Source organism: Haliotis asinina, chromosome 13 (assembly GCF_037392515.1).
Source record: "Haliotis asinina isolate JCU_RB_2024 chromosome 13, JCU_Hal_asi_v2, whole genome shotgun sequence".
Classification (NCBI taxonomy): Eukaryota; Metazoa; Mollusca; class Gastropoda; order Lepetellida; family Haliotidae; genus Haliotis; species Haliotis asinina.
In genome coordinates, this window is record NC_090292.1 from 14,132,601 (window position 1) to 14,149,964 (window position 17,364).

Here is a 17,364-nt window from a genome sequence, read left to right on the forward strand (position 1 = left end):
TGATTGAAATGGAAAGGTCCTGCAAATACATTTTACATGCAGAGTGCGAGACCCAGCTGAGTGTCACAATTGTATGGATTTCCACCCAGATATGTCATATTCACAATTCGCCAGTGCTCTGTACTTTTAGTTTGGAAAATAGTTTTGTTTTTGGAAAGTTTTGAAAATGAAAATACTCACTTCTGCTTCACCTGTGAATATCAGGGTTTGAATTGATCTCCACTGCAAATACCCAAACGTTTATGATTTCACAAAATAATCTTGAGCGAAGCTTGATGTCAATTTTATCTGCAGGTTTGACTTAACTATGTATAGAAGAGATGGTGCATTCAAGACTGAAATTTCAACCACTATTCAGTTACCTTAAAACTTCTCTTAATTTAATACAGATTGGAATCACAATAAATGTTTGTTTCTTTGTATGGTTGGTTGTTTTTTTGCATTCAGTAATGTGTCCAGCTATATCATGAGAGTAAGTATGTGAGTCTGGACCAGACAGTTCAGTGATTGAGAGCATGAGCTAATCTACACAAGCTGGACATAATGACTTGCGTAACACAGAAACAAACCTGTTCCAGTTTGTTCTTATAACCAGCAAGTGATGCTGACTAACTTCAAGACAATCACAACACTGGCAATCATTTTCTGTAAATGGTCTGGTGGTCAAATAGTCTTCAGAGGGATCATGCACACCATAGACCATCCATATAGTGAATTGGTATTACAGAGATTCTTAAGGGTTCCCATGTCTTCAAGGTGGTGTGTATAGCTTCAAGGAGAGTTGTGTGTGGTTTTGTATATGGTGGATGGTCTACGTGGGGTGAATGGTCTCTGTAGGGTGGATGGGGTGGATGGCCTACTTAAGGCACCCTTTCAGTATGTTTGAGTTCACGAACCAGAATGAGAGTGTGGCAACTGTATAGAATTTGAGGGTTGGTGATATAAGGTAATGTATTGCACTTGCATAGTATCTGAGAGTTAAGGAACCAAGGTTTAGGTGAACAAGGGTATGTGGTACCTCTTTACTAGCCAAGGGGTATATACCCTGAGTAAATGTGTTGTAACCTGAACTTAGTGCAGGTAAACTGAATCTATAATGAAAATTACTTTTTACTAAAATTATGATATTTTTATGGGTTCACATATGGGTTAATAAGTGTTGTTTGTGGTATGCATGTTAGCTACATATGTGAGTTACATTGCACCTCCATTAAATTCACCCAGTAAGAGTAAATATAGTATCATTATTCCAATCTTTACTGTAAACATTGTCATGACAGACAGGGACACACCAGCCAGACTGACATATTGTGTGGTTGACATTCATATGTTCTCTTGGGAGGGAAGTGTATGGAAGCTGTGGTATGGGTAGAGTTTTCAACAAAGGAAAAGATGTTAGTATGTACACTACATATTGGTGGATTGGAGTGTATTGGAGTGGAGTGAAATAAAAGCATTGAAATACTTGTTTGGTGGGGTTTGTTGGCTGTTGACATTAATACCTTGAGTTGGGACATAAAGTGAGTGAGTGAGTGAGTGAGTGAGTGAGTTTAGTTTTACACTCAGCAGTATTCCATTTATATGGCGGTGGTCTGTAAATAATCAAGTCTGGACCAGACATTCCAGTGATCAACAACATGAGCATCGATCTGCGCAATTGGGAACCGATGACATGTGTCAACCAGGTCACGAGCCTGACCACCCGATCCCGTTAGTCCCCTTTTATGGCAAGCATGGGTTGCTGAAGGCCTATTCTACCCCGGGACTTTCACGGGTCTGGGGCATAAAGCTCGCACACTTCCTACAATTACTGTAACAGGTGCCAAACACTGGAAATACTCTACTCACAAATCATGCCCCAGTTTAATTGAAGAATCTGGCTTTAAACACTTATTCCCCTGTGCATCTACTCCTCGAGTCTCCCGTTTTCACAGGAAATTAAACCTGTTTGTTCCACTTACCACCACTGACACCTAGGCTATATTTTATCAATAGAGGGGTTTCAGTACCCATGATGCATTGCGCGGCCGCCATGTTGGTTGTCAACCTTTGAAGCGCGAAACGTAAACAAGTGCCGTATTCGATCAGCTGCCAATATGCCCGTTTCGTGCGCGGTGTTTAATTGTAGTAATCGTGCGAGCCGAGACAAGAAGAGATTTTTCAGATTCCCGGCCATTATAAGTAATAGTGATGAGAAAACAAGAGATCTCAGTCAGAAACGGCGCCGTTTGTGGTTTGCAGCCGTCAACTGGGAGGATCTTGCATTCAAGGATACCAGATACATGCGTGTATGCAGCGATCATTTTGTTGGTGGTAAGTACAATGTGAATGGCCGATAACTCTGCGTAATACGAAATAAGGTTTGGCTGTTGTACCTCGGTTGTTTTAAAAATCAAATTCCCGAATCCCCGTTATTCTGCCAGTTATTTGACACCGACAGAATGAATTATCCGGGTGCAGGCTAAAACGTCACCACAGCAAAACGGCACCTGGCGAAAACGAATTATCCATGTCTCCTAAAGAGCGTTGGTGTAACGAATTTATTCGTTTCTGCTTCAACATGAATCATCGAATTTTAACCCGCTTCGCACGATGATAGTAAGGCGACACTATTTGTAATAGCCCAGGATACTTTTCACAAGGCACTAAGGTGATTGTTAGTTACTATGGTATTGCAGTGTGTAAAAGTTGTTTCACTGAATGGACCCCTAGGTTATCAGTACACATATCAGGCCATCAGGGCAAAAGGTTTTTTGCTGATATTTGGAATTGAAAACAGTGTTGAAGTAGGGGACATGCCTGAACTGTACATGCGTCCAGTTGTGTATTATCCTTGTGATAATAATCAAAATTTATAAACCTCTCCAGGTTCTCCTTCGGCCTTGTATCAGGACACCCATCCCGACTGGACACCAACTTTGAAACTGGGTTATGGCAAGGGTGACAATGACAACAAGGGTTCTCGTTTCTTCCGTTTGCAGGTAAAGTAAACATGTTTAATGTTTACATATGTATAATACATTTATAACTAATATGTAACATTTAAAGGAACTGTTTCTGTCTTTCTGTTCATTTGGGCAGTTCTGATTTACCCAGGAACACACTAAGGAAATGAAACTGAGGAATTTTAAAGTAAGGTTAATTGATTTTTGCTGTAGTATGTAACACAGATATTCTCATCAATATTAAAATATTTACATAATATACATAAGGTGTATTTATCATAATAGGACCTCTTGATTTCCTACAGTTAATTTGTAACACTGTTATCTGAGTGCAAGTTAGCTACAGTGTAACTAGCTAAAGAACTAGAATCCTTTGTCATTTAGGAAAGGAAGGAAGCATCTAGACTCCGGAACCTGAGGTTTCATCTTGAAGAGGAACATTGTGAGACAGAATCCAAGACTGAACCAGTAGATCATGATCTAACACCTGAAAAGGAACTAGAAAGATGCAAAATAGAACTGAACATTCTTAAATCAGAAAATGAATCTTTAAAGCATGAGAATGATCTACTTAAGAAGATAGTTCATAAAATGAAAGCAAATAATACTGAAGACTTTGAGGGTGATGATGATAAAGTACGATATTACACTGGTCTGCCTTCATTTGTAACCCTAATTGCATTGTTCAATCTAGTATCATATGGAATTTGTCAGTCTTCACATTCATCTCTGACAAAGTTTCAAAAGTTAATTATTACCTTAATGAGACTCAGATTGAATTTACCCACTCTTGACCTAAGTTACAGGTTTGGTGTCAGCAAAGCTACTATTTCCAGGACATTTAACCAGGTTATGGATGTCTTGTACATAAACCTGAAACAATTTGTGTTCTGGCCAGATAGAGAAGATTTAAGGAAAACAATGCCAATGGTATTCAGAAGGTATTTTGGACGCAGAGTGTCTGTTATTATAGACTGTTTTGAGATATTGATTGATAGACCATCCAATTTGACTGCTAGAACCCAGACATGGTCAACGTACAAGCATCACAATACTGTAAAATATCTTATTGGCATCACTCCCCAAGGTTCTGTTAGTTACATTTCTGAGGGATGGGGAGGTCGTGTTAGTGATAAGTATTTAACAAATAATAGTGATTTCACAAACCATCTTCTCCATGGTGATGTTGTATTAGCAGATAGAGGCTTTGATATACAAGAAATTATTGGTTCTGTGGGGGCGGAGTTAAGGATTCCAGCATTTACACGAGGTAAACCACAGTTAAGTGGGACTGAAGTAGAGGAAACAAGAAAAATTGCCAATGTAAGAATTCATGTAGAAAGAGTTATTGGTAGTGTCCGTCAAAAATACATGATACTCAGCAGCACTATTCCAATTGATTACCTGATGACAAAGAATAATGAAACTGACCCTTTACTTGACAAGATAGTCTATGTTTGCTGTGCACTTACCAACATGTGTCCATCAGTTGTTCCATTTGAGTGAACGTTAATAATATTTTGTTAGACTTACAAAAGAACAAGACATAAATGACAGGTCATGTGTTTAATGTTGACATCTTTGGGACTCAGGAATGCACCCACTTTGACATGTTCAAAAGCAATTTTAACCGCATATTAATTTGCATCTGATACAGATGACAGCATTTTCATGTATGTAAGAGGTCTATGTAAGTTTCATTGTCTTTCACATAAGTTAAATATTCAACTGAATCGGTTTGTTAAAACTGCTGAAAGAAGAATGTTAGTATGCACTGCCAATTACGGTAAGTCGAGGATGAGTATCATTTCTAGCTTATTTCTCCCTATTACTCTAAAAGCCGCATGAACATTATTTCATCCTTCTATCATGTTAACATAACACATGCCAAATATTATTGGTAGTTGGCATCAGCTGATGAGAAACATACTCTTTATGTATCATCCGAAAATGAAACCTGCCAGTTTGAGTACTGTGCACTCACTGTATATGTCTATATTGAATGTACTTTAGGCCATTTGGCCTCCATGTTTAGTAAAATTGTCATTGTCTTTGACAGCATTTTCAGTAATTAATATATTTCTAACTACACCATGATCAATGTGGCATATGAATTATTAACAAGTGATACTTTCATCATTAATGATCATAGATGTGTTCAGTGAAAATTAATTGTGAAAAGTTACTGGCAAGGATGGCTAGTTAATTCAAACTACCAATTGCCCACATCATACTTCAACAGCCCTGCAAAATATCATTTATAAAAATGCACATAGGTCAGAATTGGTGTGATGTTTGGTAATTGCAGACTTTAGGTTGCTGTCAACCTCTTAGAAGGAAGTTATGTCAGTTAACCAATTAAGGTATGTATACTACATGCTGCCGGCGTAATTGACATTGTGATCAGGGGAAAATGACTTTTTATGAAAAAAAACCGTTGGCATTTGGCATTACAGCTAGGGTGTATAACATGACACTTTCTATGCAGATCCTTGTGTGGCAAGAGATAATAAATTACTTCATCGTATTCATGTGCATAGTTAAGCAATGAGCAAATCATCTGGCAATTACAGTTGGGACAGCTTTCACAGTATATTACTGGTCTAAATCACAATCAGCTAAAAAAACCCACTAAGACGTGTTGTCATTATTCAGACAGATCAGAGGTCACAACACTGTTGGTAAGTGAAATCACATCATATTCAAAAGACTATACTGATATTTTGTTTCAGACAATGATTCAGCTGAATAATTATTTCTGCAACTGTTGATGTTGTATACCAAGTTCACAATTCAATGGAAAATATATCGCACACATGACTATGAATTACTGCTCATGTACAATCTGTCATTTATAGTAATAAATCTATATGAACACGCTGAGACGTTATCTGTGATTGTTATTGTTCTATGTTAGCCTTGGTGTAGTGCCAACAAAATATGACTTGAGTAAGTTCACTTCAATATGGAGGTGGTTTGTCATATAAGAACTCAGAACAAGTTGCTTGGTGTCAGCGAGGCTTGAGGCACATAATGTTAAGTTACACTGATGAGATAATGTTTAAGTACATCACTCTTCATTGTTGCGTTTCCGCTTCTTTCGCATGTTACTTGTCAAACAGTCTTTACAGAACCATTTCCCTTTCGGCTTACGCACAAGACCAACACACTTGAAGTGAAACCACCTCACGGTACATTCTTTCCCATCACAGCCAACATATTTCCTTCCATCTTCTGGCTTCTGGCATATACAAAACAGTTCATTATCTACATTTTCTGGAGCAACCCTGTCACTGGTGTTCAAGAAGTGCCGTGCAACAATCTCTGGTAGAATTATGGATGTGAAAAACTGCATTGCATGTTCAGCTACAGGTTTCCAGAAAGCCAGACAAGGTGTAATTCTTTCCACAAACACATCATTGTTTGTCCAAACAACAAAGTCACAGTAATCATAATTAGTTACAAATAGCTGTGTTTGCACTTGGTAATAGTACTGACTGTCCCTTTTTAGTTGCAGTGACCCATTAACTTCCTCTAAGTAAACAATCCTATTGTCAACAAAGTCATCCTTTGCACAGAAAGGACACTTAATCTCAAGACTGCCCCTTCCACAACAACCACAGTCAACAATCCCATCAGGAGTTGCACCAAGATGTGGATACTCACAGCTGAGGAATAAGCCACATTCCTCAACACTGAAGTTATGGTGACGCTCAGAAGACAATTTCTCATAGGTGTCCCTAGCTGTTACTTCATGGCTGCATCCCCATCTCGTAGCTGGATTAGAAAACTTGACCTCAGTTGGGTAACAGATGTGGCGAATCAAACTCCTCGAGGGGTCGGATAGTGATGTACGATTGACACTCTTCATCTTTGATGCAGTTATACGGCCAGCCCTGAACTGAAACCAAACTGGGGAAGATGCTTGGGTTCTTGTTGCAGCTTCAACTGCCAAAACTTTATCTGATGTGATTTTTAAACGACTTAAGATATTGTGACAGTGTTGTAATACATCATTGTATGGGATGCCAACCATTGTTTCATCAAAAAGCTCTGTGATCACTTGAGGAAACTGTGGTTGTAATGGAACAGGTACATACTGATCACTGTAATTACTGTGAACTGCAAGACAAGATGGTCTATCTGCACTGATAGCGTGAAGGAAGCTTTGAAAATTTGCGGTCGATGCAGATTTTAATTCCTTGATTTGTTGAACATTTGATAAAGTCGAACATGTTGTGGAAGATTCTATTGATAGGTCAAGTTTCTTCTTTAAAGTCTTTGATGAGGTGAAATCAATGTCTTTTAGACATGCATAGTTAATCTTGTTAAGAGAAGCTGGGAGTTTCCAGTATGCAGGCTGCTGCGTCACAGTGGCAGTTTCTCTCAACCTGACAACAGCTTCAACAGCAAACATCATACTTGCCACATGTGAGCATGATTCACCCAAACCTGCCATACAGTTACAATGAGCCGATAAAACTTTGCCAGCATCATCAGTGATAAACCAGGGCTGTAACGGAGCTTCATTTAAGCGCTGTGAATGCATAACCTGTGAAAAAAACAGTACAGGATTTAATTTTTGCTCAGACATTATTTCATATGGTATTTAGACTTGATTGAAATGTTTGAATTTCACCAGAGGCATTTCATTGCATAATGCTGAAGGCAATTAGCATGTACAGATACTTATCAACAGGCTGAAGACATCTTGGATTTCATTTCAACATAATTTTACTGTTATTAAATCAGTGAAACCATAATTAAAACATTGCTGTACTTAGTATAAACAGAATGTATCTATTTTGATTATCATTGCATATATGCCAAACACACAGTTCTGGTAAGATTTGGGTAAACTGTATACGAAAGACGCGATGTGTATACGATCGCATAGCGGCTCTCGGCACGGTAAACTGTTGTTTACGTTTACTTACCTTTGACATGACGACGTGAATGGCCTTTCCATCTTGGACGGATAAATGCACATAGGAGACAATGTCTCGTACCCAACCACACACAAATCTGTCATATGCTTCCAGACTCCTGTAGTTTCTCATGTCGGATAAACTATAAAAAGGACTTGGGCTGAACACCAGATAGTTGACGATGTCGACGTAGCTTGTTGCCGGCAAATACTTGTGGTCGTCACTCCATTCCGATCTGGGAATCCTGTACGGATCTTCGTTGTCTATCACAACAGTCTTCTCGAGATATCGTGCGCGAGATACTTTATCGAGTAGGTTTGCATAATTCTCCATGGCAGATGGTTAGATGACAGGCAGAGGCAGATAGACGTGTGAGTAGACGACAGTTGCTAGTGACGCTATGGTTGCTGGGGACGCGAATGACAACCAACATGGCGGCGCGTATGGAATCACGGGATAACTCTGAAAACCCTCTATTTGTAAACTAAGACGTGGTGAAAATACGGCAACACTGAAATTATGGTGGAACACGAGTGTGTATATTTTGTCCTTGTTAAACATTGCTTATTGTAACAAAAACAAATGTTATATATATAGTACCAATGTTCGAAATGTGAAATAATATGCCCCACTTGGTATCATCTAACTGTGGCCGGCTCGCCGGTTCTCAAGTATGGCGCTGATCACGTGACTTGGTAGATCGGACGTTCAGCGTAATTTAACTCTTTTTCAGTATTTAACTCACTTTGAAAAAATCATCCATGTCTATATAAACACGTGAAAATTAGGAGAAAAATGTGGCAGTTTTTCAACTCCAAATGTGATAACATACATATACCCGCTGGGCAGAAAAAGTTTTCTAAAATTTACAAGTTTTCTGGCAGAAGTCTGAAATTTGGTCACACTGAGTGAGACTCTTACCGGCCACTGCGCCAAGGTTCAGGTACAGTGGTCATGACGTCACCATCGCCAGTTCTGACGTCACGGGCTTCCAGGCGTCTGAAGGCTTGTTTTGATTATTCTGGCGCAGTGATGCGGCCGTGCCTCAAGTCGATGATGTAAGCTTGGTTTCGGAGCATCCCAAATATTTCTATTTTCCACTCAACTCAACACTATTATTTACAATTAGTCATTATATTGTAAGTAAATCGCAATTTAGCATAATATTTTCGAAACATTATCGTGACATTTCCTTTCTTTCTTTCTTTTTTTTTTTTTTTTAAACATCTATGATTTTCTGTAGCAATTTTAAATATGTTTAACACCTCTGAAAAGATTGTACTGAAATGTTATGAAGAAGGTGTTATAGAGTAACAATGTGGAATATGTTTTGTACAGTTTTTACATTCTATATTGTTTGAAATAAAGACCATTCATACATTTCATTTACTGTATACTAAATGTTACTTTAGAAAATTCATCTGGCAAAGGTAAACACACCTCAGATAAGCTCCTTTCAAAACCAGAAATTAAACCCTATCGCTTCCCTCTCGGCTTGTCAAAACAACTACCGCTGTATGACTATCAGTATAGCCTCCGGCCAGGACTTCCTGGTCAGTATCCCATTATCTTCTGGCTAAGCTCGTGAGCACTGCTCACTCCATTGTTTAAAGTCTTCTGAATTACCTTTGCCAGTCTCTGTGACATTACACAAGCCTACGGCGTAAATATGCCACACTACTGCATTGTTCATTTAGCTTTAACCAAAAGAGTTATTGTGAAACACTGCCGCGGGTCTTACCCCAACAGGTTTGACTGCATGTTCCTTGCACATAAATGCAGGGTATCGTCCCCTCATCTTCACTCTTGAACTGCAGTAAGACTTGTTGGTCATATTTTGATATTGTTCAGGTAAGACCTTGCATTCTGTATTTTTTGTATGTATTACTTGACTTACCTTTCATTTATGAAAAGTTACTAAGTTGATGTTGGACTTACTATTTGTACTTGAATTATTTTGAACTTATATCTGATTAAATTTATAACTCTTATTGTATTACTTGAATACGTATGATTAAAACATTCACTAGTAACGTTTACCTAACATGTACGGTTAATAAAGTTATATCCTATTCTATTGTAAGTCATGATATGAAATATTAGACCCTATATTGTATATGTAACTTACTGTTATGTTCCTCTTGATGTTATTCAGGTACTTCTATCTATATAATAGTAAAACATACAAACATAAAAGTAATCTACAACGATGTTATCATTTCTGATATCTGTTACAGACGATATTAATAATCCATTGATTATTAATGTATACTGACGTTATTACTTCTTGCCTTTTTCAATAAAGACTCTTGAACTGCAGTCAGACTGGTTGGTCATATTTTGATATTGTTCAGTTTTTGATACCTTGTGAGATACAGGCAAACAGCCCGATCTCAAAGGTATGAATGTCTCACAACTTCTCATATGTGTTAATTGTGTTTTAGATTGTCGAAATTTTAATCTCACTCTTGCATCAGTATTTTCATGAAAGAAAATCTTTCTTGCAAAGAGCGCCACTTATGTTTTCATCCTGAAAACAATTTTTGCTAAAGAGATTCGAAACAGAATCAGAATGCCACCCGTCTTGTAATTCAGTCCCTATAGATTTTCCAAGCTCTCCTAGCGCTAACATAGTCGTAACTGCCATTCAGACAATAACTTACGACTATCTTAGCACTAAGAGAGCCTCGAAAATCTAGGCCCTGATTACCCAACCCACAGACCCCACCAGCAACCCTCAGTTTATAAGAAAGGACTATACAATAACAAAATTGATAATACAAAATGAACCGAGATAGAAATGGCTTGCACCTTCATGGTCTTTCAGATGTTAGGTCTGCAGTAAAGTTTAATTTAAGGAATAGATAAGGTAATCACAAAATTACTGCCACAAACGTCTTGATGGGTTTTAAACATGATAATTCAACTGCTGATTGTATAATGAACACTACGAAACAACAAGCAGTTGTGCTGGAGTTACCTCCCTCACCTGATCGATCAGTAATAACGCAACTCTGTACTGATCGTAACTTAATTCACTAGCAGTATGTAACATACCGAGATGTGTAAATACAGTAAGGACAGTACAGGTGACTTCATTTGAATTTTGATAATGAAATACAAGGTCCTGCTTCTGAAGATAGTTTATTCCTCAATGAGATCGTCCATGTGAAGAACTACTGATGTCACATGTACCAAGTATTTTGTCCTGGGATGTAATTGTATTACTCTCAAGGTCATAACACTGACTCGTGAATTAAAATTCGGAGGCATAAATCTAATTGTGATTTTAATAATTTGTCATTTCTTGCAAGAAAAACTCCCCGACCCAGTTTCATTCAGCAAAATTCCAGCTATATGGCGGTGGTAGGTACATATTTGAGTCTGGACTGGACAATTCAGTGATAAACAACATGAGCATCGATCTGTGCAGTTGGGAACCGATGACCTGTGTCGGCTAGCCTGACCACCCGATCCGTTAGACGCCTCTTATGGCAAGCATAGTGAAGGTCCGGGTCCACGAGCCTATCAATAATTTGTTCGTGCTCCCAGCCACAATATTAAACGTAACTAACGTGGCATTTTCCTTGCGACCCTTCAGAGGATTTTAAGTATACAAATAAGAGTGAGTATAGTTTTACACCTCACTCCAGTATTATTTCAGATATATGGCGGCGGTTTGTAAGTATCGAGTCTGGACCAGACAACGCAGTAATCATTATAACTAAAAGAATCATCACACGTGATTGGCGCAGTGGGTAGAGAGCTTATGTCGTTATCAATTACATGAAAACATGCAAACATCTGTTTTTACTCTTGTTCGGATGTTTGTGTGGTGCTTCAATCAGTTTGAACTGCCAACCCAGCCAACAATTTTTTCACAGCCCTCAACACAAAATGGAATAATGTCAAACACGATCCAGCTCGAGTTTGTCCAGTATCTACAGGTTCAAGTGTGTTCTACTGGGGACACAGAGTGCCCCATCACAAGCCCCCACATTCGTACCTCCCATATTTGATTCCGGAATACAGCTTATTTGTCAGACATGTCTGTCGTCGCTGTCAGTCCGTCTGTATGCAATGCAGGTGATAAATAATACACACATCATTCTGTCCGTCCATCCATTCGTCCGCTGTAATGTTTGTGCCCTTTCACACCTTTGAATCTAACATGTTTGTATTCAATGTGCACATTGTCACCTGATGCCTTTTATTACTTACGGATCAAACAAATACAAAGCGCAGCATCATATCATTGTCAGCGGTTAACCGTGCCTCAGGGGTACCAGGCAGTAAGAATCCACGTAAATGTCGCAGCATACAGGACTTCCGAACGCTCCCGCGCATAAAAGACAGGGGTGATGATCACACGTATCCCAGCATTCATGGCAGATATTACACTTCACCTTTCTACCCCAACATTCACCCACAATTCCCCATCAAAACTGAATGGTCCAAACAAACCAGTGATTGATATTCTGATGATCTTTCAGTAGCGACTCTTCTGTTGCTCAGCAGCAACCCTTCCGTCAGGCCAGCGGCCATTCTTAGCATTCTCCAAAGCATCTGTAAAAACACATTTTGCCCATATACCATCATCTTCCCATATATCGTCAATTCTTCACGTGGACACCTAACAGGAACCGTTTGTGTCTTAGCCTCTGCTGTAATACATGAATGCAAGTGATATTTGTTCCCTATCTGGTCATGTTTCTGTAGTTTGTATGCTCTATGGTACAGCACGGTGACTTCAGAACGTGACCCTAAAGTGGCTTCCAAACATTGCCGGAGCAATGCTTAATTACTTTACTCTTGAGTTTGGCTTCCTCTACAATTATTAACATCACCAGCAGTGCCGTCTACTATGAATGGCAGAAACTATACGTATGAGTGACTATTTTTTCAAACCGCTTGAATATTTTGTAGTTAAACTTACACCATCAGCGTTTCCGTGTAATTTCATGGACGTAGGTAAATCCCGTGCCGCACGAGTGCACATCTGGCACAACGATCACTTTTCAGAGGGTTCGGAAAGAAATAAAGTGTCCCACCTATTCCCAGACCAAAATAAATACAATGCCACTGACTGGAAGGTACGAGAGCACACCGAGGATATACTCGATACTGCTTTTCTTTACTTACACTGAAAACAATAAATCAAGTCTGTAGGTTTGACGAGATTAAAATCTGAAATATTATGTGATCCTTTTTTCTTTCTCTCAGTATATGTATGTCAGAAACACGCACTGAGGCGAGGAGGCGGGCAGGCAGCACTGTTCGTGACCTCTGTTGCCTCAACAGTTTACGGAAAATGGCGATTGGTTCAGAAGGAGAAACGATAAATAGCGCTATCACATCATGAGGTATCTGTGTTCAACGTCAAACGTTCCGATTGCTTTCTTGGAATTTGTGAGTGAACGTGATCACGTGACTGCCATTGGCAGGACTGCTGTGGGTGTGTGCCATGTGTTACAAAAGCTGGTTTAGAACGGAAAATAAATGTATTGTCAACATAGAAGCATGACGTATATAGTTTAACCGATATTTATAAGCAATGCTATAGGGGTAAACTCTCTGTAAAGAATTAAGCCTCAATTATCTCTCATTAAATATGTATTTTCGAATGTACATGATGTGGATTCCATGACAATTACACCCCCCCCCCCCCCCCCCCCAACAAAAAAAAACAAAACATTTGTGCAAACACAACCAGTCTCTCGCTCAAGAAGTGAATTCGCAGTAACGAGTTGGCCTGTTTAGCGAAGTCGTTGTTATTGAGTTCTCGAGAAGTGACAGCCCCGGTAAAACGTAAAATCTTATAAGGATAAGGATGAAAACAATCTCTGGAACCTACCTTAAATTTCACTCCAGTCAAATCATATCAATGGAATATATACTCTTCATAAAAGAAACTTGACATGTTGTTTTGGAGTTGACATACTGAGTGCATTTGAATGATATTCATAAAGTGTGCATTTGTCGTGGCATTTTTATTTAATTCAAGTTTATGTACTGTCTGCAAAAATCCATTGTGAGTAAAACCATGAAAGCACCACAACAGTGTTCATGTATGGTTTTCCAAACTAACAGGACACTGGGTACTTTAAGTTTCAGATATCTGTCTGACCCACTGAAAATTGATACTACCCATAGAATAAAAATTATATACACATTTCAAATTTTACATTATTTAACATCATATAATTGCCATTAATTGGCACTGAAATTATGAATAAAGGTAAAATTTGTAAACAAGTTTGACATGTTACATTTGACAACTTCAGTCAAAGTAATTGTGAAATATCCAGTTGAACACTGGGGGCATGTAGAATCCACCAGACCGTCGACAAATCTGCCAGATTTGCCAGAGGGTCAGACGCTTTTCGTGAAAACTGCCATAACAGGTGATTTGAACATTGGCCATGTGTTCAGTAAGTCAAAATGCACCTTTGTGAAGCACCTGTCCTCTGAGCCACACAGCAATGATGCATACAGAATAGCACTGATGCAGACTGTACCTGTGAAGGTCCAGGTTACAATACTGATATTCAATAACCTGTGGTTCTTGTAAGAGACTACTAACAGGACCGAGTGGTCAGGCTTGCTGACTTGGTTGAAATATGTCACCAGTTCCCAATTGTGGAGATTGAAACTCATGCTGATCACTTGTCTGGTTGAGACTCGATTTTTACAGACCACCACCGTATAGCTGGAATATTGCTGACTCTGGCGTAAAACTAAACTAAAACTTGTTTCTGGTCTTGCTGGACACATTAGGACTCGCACATCTGCCATCTAGCATGCACTTGGTAACCAATGAGAATTCCTTCGACTCTCTGCAAGTGAGAAAATGGTTCCAGGGAATGCGTCCATTGCTGAAGTTCAACATAATTCTCTTGTGGTGGTCTGTCATTGTGGTTACCTGAAACAGAAGTAAACAGCTCTGAGAACAAGAGTACTGGCACATCCCATCAATTTGTTGCCACTGAGAAGCAGGCAAATGTATTAGAAAGACCTGTACTGTACCACCAATAACAACTGTAGTTCAACACTACACTTGTGTGTTAAGAGGGGAAGAGTACCCCACTAACTACTGACATGTACATACAGGGGAAATGGGTACCCCACTAACACCTGATACCTACATGGAATGGAGATGGGTACCCCACTCACAACTGACATGTACAGACAGGGGAGATAGGTACCCCACTAACTCCTGATACCTACATCGAATGGAGATGGGTACCCCACCCACTACTCATACCTTCATTGAATGTATATGGGTACCCTACTCACTACTGACATGTACATAAATATGAGATGGGCATTCGACTCACTAATGATAGACAGACAAACTACTAATACGTACATCGAATAGGGATGGGTGGGTACTACTGACATGTACATAAGGATGGGTACCCCACTTACTGCTGACATCTACATCCAGGGGAGTTGGGCACCCCTTTCACATCTCTATGTAGGCAAGATGGGTACCCAAATCACCACTGACATCTACATCCAGGTGAAATGGGTACCCCACTCACCACTGACATGTACATGCGGGGCAGATGAGTGTGCGACCCACCACTGACGTCTGCATAAAGTGGAAATGGGTACCCCACCCACCACTGACAGGTGAGATCGGTACCCTAGTCACCACTGACATTATGTTGACTTCACAGTGATGGTACCTTGCCGATCAATGTTGCCGTCATCCCACCAGGGTCGGTTACAGTGTTGTCATGGAGACTTCATAGTGATGGTACCTTTCTGATCAATGCATCCGTCATGCCACCAGGGGCTGTTACAGTACATCAGTGTTGTCATGGTGACTTCATAGTGATGGTACCATTCCGATCAATGCATCCGTCATGCCACCAGGGACGGTTACAGTACATCAGTGTTGGCATGTTGACTTCAGAGTGATGGTACCTTGCCAATCATTGCAGCCTTCCTGCCACCAGGGACGGTTACAGTACGTCAGAGTTGTCATGTTGATTTCAGTGTGCAAGTGGTCCACACGGCACAATAACCAGCTATGTCAAGACACGTCTTCTGACACAGTTCAAGCACTGTTCTGTGAACAACTTCACAGATAATCACAACTGTTTGAAACAAATCTGTTATTGCAGACTGCCTCTTTCTGATTTTCCTTTGATAACTATGCTCGTCATACAGCCTCAATGTATTACTGTCTTAAAGTTAGCTCATAGGGAAGTAGCATCGTGGCTGTAGCCTCATACTGTTGTTCTCAGCATAACTATCATTTAAGTGGTACAACTTCACAACTGTGCTTTCAAAGGTTGCTTTCAGACAAACAATTGTTTCAAAGTCAAAAGATTCAATGAGCTATGACTGATCATACTGTATCACTGTGAACTTGTCTTGAAGCAGACATGTTTACCTAAATATGTCATGTAGCCAGAAAAATGCTTCATTAAACATTCTTCCAACAAGGACAAAATAAAAATGTACAAGGAATTCTTTATAATGTGTAGACATGCCAGGATGTGTATTTCACACCTGATGTCAGCCAAACCTTTGTAAAACATACTGGGGGTGCTTAACCTCCCCCCCCCCCCCCTATATATCTATTTTAATAAAGGTGTGTATTATAATTGTTGGGTCAAATGATGCAAGGATATGTCATTGCTCATCTTTTGAAATTGCAACCTACTTTCATTATTTCACATACTTTGTGCACATAAAAGCTCTTATGATATTTAAGTTTATGTACCTGATCTACAAAAACAACACTGAAACATGTACTGGAACTGTGCCTTGTTTTGAAGTTTGCAATTCAAAAGCACAAATATGGTAAGGATTTTGGCCATCTGTGTACACTTGAACTGTTTGAATTATGAATGACTGCAGTGTGTCAGTTTGTCATCTTTTATATCCCCCACTATTCTTTCACTGTTGAATGATTGAGTTATTGTGACCGTCACTGTCACTGATTGCATACCCCCAACCCTCACCCACCCCTTCATTTCAAAACAGAGTGAGTCGGGTATGGTGATTGTACACACCCACCCACCCCTTCATTTCACTCCAGAGTAAGTCAGTTATTGTGATGGTATACTCCTCTCACACACACCCCTTCATTTCACTCCAGTGTGAGTCAGTTGTAGTGATGGTATACTCCCCATACCCACCCACCCACCCCTTCATTTCACTCCACAGTTATATGGCGTTGGTCTTTAAATAGTTGAGTCTGGAACAGGATCAGCACTGCGCAACTGCGTCAACTAAGTCAGCAAACCTGACCACCCGATCCCGTTAGTCACCTCTTACGACAAGAGTCGCTTCTAGCCGCCTTTATGGCAAGCATGGGTTGCTGTAGGCCTATTCTACCCCAGACCTTCACGAGTCCATTTCCCCCCAACGTAAGTCAGGTATATGATTGTATACCCCCACACCCATCTACCCACTCCTTCATTTGCCCCCAGAGTGAGTGAGGTATAGTGATAACATACCCCACCCCCCACACC

At 39.7% G+C, this 17,364-nt stretch overlaps 2 protein-coding genes across 2 annotated transcripts; one reads left to right on the plus strand and one right to left on the minus strand.

The window, feature by feature from the left end:
• The first annotated feature begins 2,096 nt into the window (after positions 1-2,096).
• On the plus strand, positions 2,097-4,451 carry LOC137259242 (uncharacterized). Its single transcript, XM_067796871.1, has 3 exons — positions 2,097-2,313; positions 2,869-2,981; positions 3,330-4,451. Exons 1-3 carry the CDS (start codon positions 2,097-2,099, stop codon positions 4,449-4,451), a joined length of 1,452 nt encoding a protein of 483 aa, XP_067652972.1.
• Positions 4,452-6,015: 1,564 nt separating this feature from the next.
• LOC137260267 (uncharacterized) lies at positions 6,016-8,206 on the minus strand. The gene is made up of 2 exons (XM_067797963.1): positions 7,883-8,206; positions 6,016-7,497 (listed from the first exon to the last, which is right to left on the minus strand). Exons 1-2 carry the CDS (start codon positions 8,204-8,206, stop codon positions 6,016-6,018), a joined length of 1,806 nt encoding a protein of 601 aa, XP_067654064.1.
• Positions 8,207-17,364: the final 9,158 nt, after the last annotated feature.